The 11368-nt window shown below is 47.2% G+C and overlaps 1 protein-coding gene across 1 annotated transcript in view; it reads right to left on the bottom strand.

Annotated features, from left to right (window-relative positions):
* LOC119350742 (probable serine/threonine-protein kinase PBL7) overlaps positions 1 to 10255 on the bottom strand; it is a 23924-nt gene extending 13669 nt beyond the window's left edge. Inside the window, 1 exon segment of the mRNA XM_037618424.1 lies at positions 10052 to 10255. Coding sequence (XP_037474321.1) covers positions 10052 to 10255 — 204 coding nt within the window.
* Positions 10256 to 11368: the final 1113 nt, after the last annotated feature.

The following is an 11368-nucleotide window of genomic DNA, read 5'->3' as shown; positions in this document are numbered from 1 at the left end:
TGGGCCAGTTGCATGTCCGACACTAGGCGCCGCACCTGACCGCAACTGCATGTCCCCGAACATAGTTGCAACTGGACCTTTGTTTTGCCGGAGGGGGCGGTGGGAGAGGGGGCGGGCCATTTGCATCTCCGACACTAGTTGCACATTCCCCCATGCGCATGTTGGAAATATGCCCTAGAGGCAATAATAAAAGTGTTATTATTATATTTCCTTGTTGATGATAATAGTCTTTTATTCATGCTATAACTGTGTTATCCGGAAATCGTAATACACGTGTGAATACATAGACCACAATATGTCCCTAGTGAGCCTCTAGTTGACTAGCTCGTTGTGATCAACAGATAGTCATGGTTTCCTGGCTATGGACATTGGATGTCGTTGATAACGGGATCACATCATTAGGAGAATGATGTGATGGACAAGACCCAATCCTAAGCATAGCACAAAGGTCGGTTAGTTCGTTTGCTAGAGCTTTTCCAATGCCAAGTATCTCTTCCTTAGACCATGAGATTGTGTAACTCCCGGATACCGCAGGAGTGCTTTGGGTGTACCAAACGTCACAACGTAACTGGGTGACTATAAAGGTGCATTACAGGTATCTCCGAAAGTGTCTGTTGGGTTGACACGGATCAAGACTGGGATTTGTCACTCCGTGTTACGGAGAGGTATCACTAGGCCCACTCGGTAGTGCATCATCATAATGAGCTCAAGGTGGCCAAGTGTCTGGTCACGGGATCATGCATTACGGTACGAGTAAAGTGACTTGCCGGTAACGAGACTGAACGAGGTATTGAGATATCGACGATCGAGTCTCGGGCATGTAACATACCGATTGACAAAGGGAATTGCATACGGGGTTTGATCGAATCCTCGACATCGTGGTTCATCCAATGAAAACATCGAGGAGCATGTGGGAGCCAACATGGGTATCCAGATCCCGCTGTTGGTTATTGACCCGAGGTCGTCTCGGTCATGTCTGCATGTCTCCCGAACCCGTGGGGTCTACACACTTAAGGTTCGGTGGCGCTAGGGTTATAAGGAAGACAAGTATGTGATTACCGAATGTTGTTCGGAGTCCCGGATGAGATCCCGGACGTCACGAGGAGTTCCGGAATGGTCCGGAGGTAAAGATTTATATAAGGAAAGTGGTTAAACGGACACCGGAAAGTTTCGGTGGCATACCGGTATTGTACCGGGGCCACCGGAAGGGTTCCGGGGGTCCACCCCTCTCGGGGGGGCCACATGGGCTGTGTGGGAGAGGGATCCAGCCCCTAGTGGGCTGGGCGCGCCTCCCCACCTAGGCCCATGCGGCTAGGGCAAGGGGAGGGGAAACCCTAAAGGGGGCGCCCCCTAGCTTGGGGGGCAAGCCACCCTTTTCCCTCTCCCTTTGGCCGCCGCCCCCCTCTAGGGTTTCCCCTAGAGGGCCGGCCCCCTTGCCCCTATCCTCCTATATATAGAGGGGTGAGGGGAGGGCTGCAAAAACACAAGCCAAGGCGTAGCCCCTCCCCTCCCCAACACCTCTCCTCCTCCGTACGTGCTTGGCGAAGCTCTGTCGGAATACTGCTGCACCAACTGCACCACGCCGTCGTGCTGCCATTGGAGCTGTCTTCCTCATCCTCTCCTTCCTCCTTGCTGGATCAAGACGAAGGAGACGTCGCCCGTACCGTACGTGTGTTGAACGCGGAGGTGTTGTCCGTTCAGCACTTGGTCATCGGTGATCCAAATCACGACGAGTACGACTCCATCATCACCATCCCCTTGAACGCTTCCGCACTCGATCTACAAGTGGTATGTAGATGCAAACTCACTCCCTTGACTCGTTGCTTAGATGAACTCATAGATGGATCTTTGTGAAACCGTAGGAAATTTTTTAATTTTCTGCAACGTTCCCCAACAGTGGCATCATGAGCTAGGTCTATGCGTAGTTCTCTTTGCACGAGTAGAACACAATTTTGTTGTGGGCGTAGATCTTGTCAACTTGCTTGCCACTACTAGTCTTATCTTGCTTCAGCGGTATTGTGGGATGAAGCGGCCCGGACCAACCTTACACGTACGCTTACGTGAGACCGGTTCCACCGATTGACATGCACTAGTTGCATAAGGTGGCTGGCGGGTGTCTGTCTCTCCCACTTTAGTTGGAATGGATTCGATGAAAAGGGTCCTTATGAAGGGTAAATAGAAGTTGACAAAATCACGTTGTGGTTATTCGTAGGTAACAAAACGTTCTTGCTAGAACCCAATTGCAGCCACGTAAAAGATGCAACAACAATTAGAGGACGTCTAACTTGTTTTTGCAGCGATTGATCATGTGATGTGATATGGCCAGAAGTTGTGATGGATGATGAATGATATATTGTGATGTATGAGATCATGTTTTTGTAATAGGAATCACGACTTGCATGTCGATGAGTATGACAACCGGCAGGAGCCATAGGAGTTGTCTTTATTTTTGTATGACCTGCGTGTCATTGAAGAACGCCATGTAAACTACTTTACTTTATTGCTAAACGCGTTAGTCATAGAAGTAGAAGTAGTCGTTGGCGTGACAACTTCATGAAGACACGATGATGGAGATCATGGTGTCATGCCGGTGACAAGATGATCAGGGAGCCCCGAAGATGAAGATCAAAGGAGCTATATGATATTGGCCATATCATGTCACTACAACTATATAATTGCATGTGATGTTTATTATGTTTATGCATCTTGTTTACTTAGGACGACGGTAGTAAATAAGATGATCCCTTACAATAATTTCAAGAAGTGTTCTCCCCTAACTGTGCACCATTGCTAAAGTTCGTCGTTTCGAAGCACCACGTGATGATCGGGTGTGATAGATCCTTACGTTCACATACAACGGGTGTAAGACAGTTTTACACATGCAAAACACTTAGGGTTAACTTGACGAGCCTAGCATGTACAGACATGGCCTCGGAACACGGAGACCGAAAGGTCGAACACGAGTCGTATGGAAGATACGATCAACATGAGAATGTTCACCGACGATGACTAGTCCGTCTCACGTGATGATCGGACACGGCCTAGTCGACTCGGATCGTGTAACACTTAGATGACTAGAGGGATGTCTAATCTGAGTGGGAGTTCATTCAATAATTTGATTAGAGGAACTTAATTATCATGAACTTAGTCTAAAACCTTTGCATAATATGTCTTGTAGATCAAATGGCCAACGCTCATGTCAACATGAACTTCAACGCGTTCCTAGAGAAAACCAAGCTGAAAGATGATGGCAGCAACTATACGGACTGGGTCCAGAACCTGAGGATCATCCTCATAGCTGCCAGGAAACAATATGTCCTAGAAGGACCGCTAGGTGACGCTCCCGTCCCAGAGAACCAAGACATTATGAATGCTTGGCAATCTCGTGCTGACGATTACTCCCTCGTTCAGAGCGGCATGCTTTACAGCTTAGAACCGGGGCTCCAAAAGCGTTTTGAGCATCACGAAGCATATAAGATGTTCGAAGAGCTGAAACTAGTTTTCCAAGCTCACGCCCGGGTCGAGAGATATGAAGTCTCCGACAGGTTCTACAGTTGTAAGATGGAGGAAAATAGTTCTGTCAGTGAGCACATACTCAAAATGTCTGGGTTGCACAACCGCCTGTCCCAGCTGGACATTAACCTCCCGGATGAGGCGGTCATTGACAGAATCCTTCAGTCGCTCCCACCAAGCTACAAGAGCTTCATGGTGAACTACAATATGCAGGGGATGGTAAAGACCATTCCTGAAGTATTTTCCATGCTGAAGTCAGCAGAGGTTGAAATCAAGAAAGAACATCAAGTGTTGATGGTCAATAAGACCACTAAGTTCAAGAAGGGCAAGGGTAAGAAGAACTTCAAGAAGGACGGCAAGGAGGTTGCCGCGCCCGGTAAGCCAGTTGCCGGGAAGAAGTCAAAGAATGGACCCAAGCCTGAGACTGAGTGCTTTTATTGCAAGGGGAAGGGTCACTGGAAGCGGAACTGCCCCAAATACTTAGCGGATAAGAAGGCCGGCAACACTAAAGGTATATTCGATATACATGTAATTGATGTGTACCTCACCAGTACTCGTAGTAACTCCTGGGTATTTGATACCAGTGCCGTTGCTCATATTTGTAACTCACAACAGGGGCTGCGGAATAAGCGGAGACTGGCGAAGGACGAGGTGACGATGCGCGTCGGGAATGGTTCCAGAGTCGATGTGATCGCCGTCGGCACGCTACCTCTACATTTACCCACGGGATTAGTTTTGAACCTTAATAATTGTTATTTAGTGCCAAGTTTGAGCATGAACATTGTATCTGGATCTCGTTTAATACGAGATGGCTACTCATTTAAGTCTGAGAATAATGGTTGTTTGATTTATATGAGAGATATGTTTTATGGTCATGCTCCGATGGTCAATGGTTTATTCTTAATGAATCTTGAGCGTAATACTACACATATTCATAGCGTGAATACCAAAAGATGTAAAGTTGATAACGATAGTCCCGCATACTTGTGGCACTGCCGCCTTGGTCACATTGGTGTCAAGCGCATGAAGAAGCTCCATGCGGATGGACTGTTAGAGTCTCTCGATTATGAATCATTTGACACATGCGAACCATGCCTCATGGGCAAGATGACCAAGACTCCGTTCTCCGGAACAATGGAGCGAGCAACCAACTTGTTGGAAATCATACATACCGATGTGTGCGGTCCAATGAGTGTTGAGGCTCGCGGAGGATATCGTTATGTTCTCACTCTCACTGATGACTTGAGTAGATATGGGTATGTCTACTTAATGAAACACAAGTCTGAGACCTTTGAAAAGTTCAAGGAATTTCAGAATGAGGTAGAGAATCAACGTGACCGAAAGATAAAATTCCTACGTTCAGATCATGGAGGAGAATACTTAAGTCACGAATTTGGTACACACTTAAGGAAATGTGGAATCGTTTCACAACTCACGCCGCCTGGAACACCTCAGCGTAACGGTGTGTCCGAACGTCGTAATCGCACTCTATTAGATATCGTGCGGTCTATGATGTCTCTTACCGATTTACCACTATCATTTTGGGGATACGCTCTAGAGACAGCTACATTCACTTTAAATAGGGCATCGTCTAAATCCGTTGAGACGACACCGTATGAATTATGGTTTGGGAAGAAACCTAAGCTGTCGTTTCTAAAAGTTTGGGGATGCGATGCTTATGTCAAGAAACTTCAACCTGAAAAGCTCGAACCCAAGTCGGAAAAATGCGTCTTCATAGGATACCCTAAGGAAACCATTGGGTATACCTTCTACTTAAGATCCGAGGGCAAGATCTTTGTTGCCAAGAACGGATCCTTTCTGGAAAAAGAGTTTCTCTCGAAAGAAGTAAGTGGGAGGAAAGTAGAACTCGATGAAGTACTACCTCTTGAACCGGAAAGTAGTGCAGCCCAGGAAAATGTTCCTGTGATGCCTACACCAACTGAAGAGGAAAATAATGATGATCAAGGTACTTCGGATCAAGTTGCTACTGAACTTCGTAGGTCCACAAGGACACGTTCCACACCAGAGTGGTACGGCAACCCTGTCCTGGAAATCATGTTGTTAGACAACGGTGAACCTTCGAACTATGAAGAAGCTATGGCGGGTCCAGATTCCAACAAATGGCTAGAAGCCATGAAATCCGAGATAGAATCCATGTATGAAAACAAAGTATGGACTTTGACTGACTTGCCCGATGATCGGCGAGCGATAGAAAACAAATGGATCTTTAAGAAGAAGACGGACGCGGATGGTAATGTTGCCATCTATAAAGCTCGACTTGTCGCTAAGGGTTATCGGCAAGTTCAAGGGATTGACTACGATGAGACTTTCTCTCCCGTAGCGAAGCTTAAGTCCGTCCGAATCATGTTAGCAATTGCCGCATACTATGATTATGAGATATGGCAGATGGACATCAAAACGGCATTCCTTAACGGTTATCTTAAGGAAGAACTGTATATGATCCAGCCGGAAGGTTTTGTCGATCCTAAGAACGCTAACAAAGTATGCAAGCTCCAGCGATCCATTTATGGGCTGGTGCAAGCATCTCGGAGTTGGAACATTCGCTTTGATGAGATGATCAAAGCATTTGGGTTTATGCAGACTTATGGAGAAGCCTGCATTTACAAGAAAGTGAGTGGGAGCTCTGTAGCATTTCTCATATTATATGTAGATGACATACTATTGATGGGAAATGATATAGAATTCTTGGACAGCATTAAGGCCTACTTGAATAAGTGTTTTTCAATGAAGGACCTTGGAGAAGCTGCTTATATATTAGGCATCAAGATCTATAGAAATAGATCGAGACGCCTCATAGGTCTTTCACAAAGCACATACCTTGATAAAATTTTGAAGAAGTTCAAAATGGATCAGTCCAAGAAGGGGTTCTTGCCTGTATTGCAAGGTGTGAGATTGAGCTCGGCTCAATGCCCGACCACGGCAAAAGATATAGAAGAGATGAGTGTCATCCCCTATGCTTCAGCCATAGGATCTATTATGTATGCCATGCTGTGTACCAGACCTGATGTAAACCTTGCCGTAAGTTTGGTAGGAAGGTACCAAAGTAATCCCGGCAAGGAACACTGGACAGCGGTCAAGAATATCCTGAAGTACCTGAAAAGGACAAAGGACATGTTTCTCGTTTATAGAGGTGACGAAGAGCTCGTCGTAAAGGGTTACGTCGACGCTAGCTTCGACACAGATCTGGATGACTCTAAGTCACAAACCGGATACGTGTATATGTTGAATGGTGGAGCAGTAAGCTGGTGCAGCTACAAGCAGAGCGTGGTGGCGGGATCTACATGTGAAGCGGAGTACATGGCAGCCTCGGAGGCAGCGCATGAAGCTATTTGGGTGAAGGAGTTCATCACCGACCTAGGAGTCATACCCAATGCGTCGGGGCCGATCAAACTCTTCTGTGACAACACTGGAGCTATTGCCCTTGCCAAGGAGCCCAGGTTTCACAAGAAGACCAGGCACATCAAGTGTCGTTTCAACTCCATCCGTGAAAATGTTCAAGATGGAGACATAGAAATTTGCAAAGTACATACGGATCTGAATGTCGCAGATCCATTGACTAAACCTCTCTCGCGAGCGAAACATGATCAACACCAGAACTCTATGGGTGTTCGATTCATCACAATGTAACTAGATTATTGACTCTAGTGCAAGTGGGAGACTGTTGGAAATATGCCCTAGAGGCAATAATAGAAGTGTTATTATTATATTTCTTTGTTCATGATAATAGTCTTTTATTCATGCTATAACTGTGTTATCCGGAAATCGTAATACATGTGTGAATACATAGACCACAATATGTCCCTAGTGAGCCTCTAGTTGACTAGCTCGTTGTGATCAACAGATAGTCATGGTTTCCTAGCTATGGACATTGGATGTCGTTGCTAACGGGATCACATCATTAGGAGAATGATGTGATGGACAAGACCCAATCCTAAGCATAGCACAAAGGTCGGTTAGTTCGTTTGCTAGAGCTTTTCCAATGTCAAGTATCTCTTCCTTAGACCATGAGATCGTGTAACTCCCTGATACCGTAGAAGTGCTTTGGGTGTACCAAACATCACAACGTAACTGGGTGACTATAAAGGTGCATTACAGGTATCTCCGAAAGTGTCTGTTGGGTTGACACGGATCAAGACTGGGATTTGTCACTCCGTGTTACGGAGAGGTATCACTGGGCCCACTCGGTAGTGCATCATCATAATGAGATCAAGGTGGCCAAGTGTCTGGTCACGGGATCATGCATTACGGTACGAGTAAAGTGACTTGCCGGTAACGAGACTGGACGAGGTATTGGGATACCGACGATCGAGTCTCGGGCATGTAACATACCGATTGACAAAGGGAATTGCATACGGGGTTTGATCGAATCCTCGACATCGTGGTTCATCCGATGACAACATCGAGGAGCATGTGGGAGCCAACATGGGTATCCAGATCCCGCTGTTGGTTATTGACCTGAGGTCGTCTCGGTCATGTCTGCATGTCTCCCGAACCCGTAGGGTCTACACACTTAAGGTTCGGTGACGCTAGGGTTATAAGGAAGACAAGTATGTGATTACCGAATGTTGTTCGGAGTCCCGGATGAGATCCCGGACGTCACGAGGAGTTCCGAAATGGTCCGGAGGTAAAGATTTATATAAGGAAAGTGGTTAAACGGACACCGGAAAGTTTCGGTGGCATACCGGTATTGTACCGGGGCCACCGGAAGGGTTCCAGGGGTCCACCGGGTGGGGCCACCCCTCCCGGGGGGGCCACATGGGCTGTGTGGGAGAGGGAGCCAGCCCCTAGTGGGCTGGGCGCGCCTCCCCACCTAGGCCCATGCGGCTAGGGCAAGGGGAGGGGAAACCCTAAAGGGGGCGCCCCCCTAGCTTGGGGGGCAAAGCCACCCTTTTCCCTCTCCCTTTGGCCGCCGCCCCCCTCTAGGGTTTCCCCTAGAGGGCCGGCCCCCTTGCCCCTCTCCTCCTATATATAGAGGGGTGAGGGGAGGGCTGCAAAAACACAAGCCAAGGCGCAGCCCCTCCCCTCCCCAACACCTTTCCTCCTCCGTACGTGCTTGGCGAAGCTCTGTCGGAATACTGCTGCACCAACTGCACCACGCCGTCGTGCTGCCATTGGAGCTGTCTTCCTCATCCTCTCCTTCCTCCTTGCTGGATCAAGACGAAGGAGACGTCGCCCGTACCGTACGTGTGTTGAACGCAGAGGTGTTGTCCGTTCAGCACTTGGTCATCGGTGATCCGAATCACGACGAGTACGACTCCATCATCACCATCCCCTTGAACGCTTCCGCACTCGATCTACAAGTGGTATGTAGATGCAAACTCACTCCCCTTGACTCGTTGCTTAGATGAACTCATAGATGGATCTTGGTGAAACCGTAGGAAAATTTTTAATTTTTTGCAACGTTCCCCAACAGCGCAACCACATATGTGTAGTCTGCATGTAATTGCAAGTGACACCACCCGAGCAAAACTAGGGTGTGTGTGGGGCAGGCGGTTGTTTGCTTGGGCAGATCGATATGATGGGTTTATTTTTAACTTTTTCGTTTTCTACTTTCTATTTTTTTTTGTTTTTGTGTTTTTTCCTTTTCTTATTATTAGTGATGTCTAGGATTTTTACTTTAAATAACGCCACTCGACTTGCACACCCATGGACCGCGTAGTCGCACGTACTCTGGCCATGCCCATCCATGTACAACTTAATATATTTATATTTTTATAAGATAGTGCCACTGGTTATGCACGTGCCAGCCACATGTCAATCGTCCACGCACAATTGCATGCTTGTCATTTCTATGCAACCTTTTTTTTTCTCAAAATAGTGTCATCTGACCGCTCACACGTTGATCACACGCAATTGCATGTCCGTCATCCGTATGTAACTTATTATTTTATTTAAAATATATTTTATTTTCGCACGGATCACCTAAAACTAGTGATATACACTAAGAAGGAAGTAGATGGTCCCAGACTAGGCATATATATGCAACATTAGTCTTGTTCCAAATTACATTTTTGTTGATCAGAGAGTGACCTTCAGTTTTCTACTAACTGCTTCCCCTTTTTTAGCAGTTTTTATGACATGCACCAGGAAGCTCATTTTTAGTTCAACCAAAGATGTTCTCTAATTTATTTTTCCATTTTTTGTGTCAAAATTATGTGCTCAAGTAATACAAACACACTATTTTTTTATGCATTATGTTATGTTTCATGGGGACGCACTCCACGCCTGGCAGCGTTGACACAGACACTGATATATTTTACAAAAAAAAGTAACCAACCAAGCACAGCCCAGCACACTTAAGAAAAATAGGCACCGGAAAAGAAGATAGCCCAGCACGAGACAAGCTTTTGGGAGAAAGCAGCCCACTTAAGAAAAGCCTCGTACACACAGCCCACATGAACGGGAAAATCAATCGATCGACACAGGCCTATACATACGATGCTGATGTCAGTCGACTGAGTCCTAGCTAAACCCGGTGAAAAAAGGATCAGCTAGGTAGGCAGGAAAGGACTGTCACCTGATTGACGCTCCTGAGGTAGCCTTTGTAGAGACTCGCCTCCCGAACGATGCGGAAGCCGTCTTTGAAGCTCCTGGTCGCCGCCGCGAGCTCGTCGAAGGTGAAGGTTCGTGCCGCGGTGCGGCTGCGCAGATCGGCCGAGGGAGGTGCTGCCTTCTTCCTTGCCTCCAGCCCCAGGCAGCTCGCTAGGCTGAAAGCAGCCATTATCCAGCTACTTGCCTGTGCGTGAGACGCCACAGCTAGCACACAGATCGAGCCTCCACGAGAGCGCGGCTAACAACCAAAGAAGAAGAAGCAGATCCAGTAGAGAGGAGAGAGCGGCGCACCTGGCTTGATCTCTTGCCGTCGAGTTCAGCTCGGATGAACGATGTGAGAGAGCAAGAGAAGCAAAAGGGAAGAGGAGGGTGGCTGCCGAAGACGCTGCAGGAGCACACGGACAGCAGGCTCTACATCATCCGGCGGTGCGTCGTCATGCTGCTCTACGTCGTCTCAGCTTGCTCCTCCGTCCGGCCACCATGTATCTAGGTTAGGTGTGTTGTTTGTTATTGGATCTTGGTTTGGTTTGTGCAGGCTTTGACAGACCAACTCCTTGGGAGTATATATAGTCAGGGCTTAGCCTAAGCACGTACGCGTCGTCTGTGACTGTAACAGCACCATGTTCTTCACGGTTGATTGTATCTCGCGTAGGGCCGGCGATTCCCACGCCGCACATGCATGACAACGCCGGTGATGTACTACAAGGCATGGGCAGCTAAAAACTTACTGGCTGTACGTGCGGATTGGGTAGTGCCGTGTGGAGATTCCTTATATCCGTAAAAAGTACAGTTACTCTACGTCTTAGTACAATGTGCTGCGACGACTTTGATGTCGCATGGACTCTGCATGGTCCCCGTATGTATTGTCATCTGTCAAATAGGACTCACACAATTATTTGCTCGTCACTTGTTATACACTGTGTAGCACACGGTGGGTGCTCAAATCGTGGAGCCACGAGCAGCTGCCGTCCGTAGGGCTCAAAATAGTTGTTTTGGCCCTTTTTTCGGGGGTGAAATAATATATTACTCAATCAAAAGGTCCATACAATCAAACACTGCAAACTTCAATGCCTCTAACGCTATGTTTGGATGTAGACATTGAAGGGCCTGGCATTGTATTGACTCCAATGCCAAATATCCAAGGACATTGGTATTGAGTATCAATGCCAATTTTGTTGTTTGGCTGTACAAAACATTGGTGGTTGGAATCAAACGGGCTACCAATTCCAATTTTGTGTTTGGATGTAAAAAGCGTTGAATTGTGTTTGGTGGCCTGCGCCGC

Source organism: Triticum dicoccoides, chromosome 1B, assembly GCF_002162155.2.
Source record: "Triticum dicoccoides isolate Atlit2015 ecotype Zavitan chromosome 1B, WEW_v2.0, whole genome shotgun sequence".
Taxonomy (NCBI): domain Eukaryota; kingdom Viridiplantae; phylum Streptophyta; class Magnoliopsida; order Poales; family Poaceae; genus Triticum; species Triticum dicoccoides.
Note: the sequence above shows the minus strand (reverse complement) of the source record. Positions and strands in the feature narration are given on the sequence as shown.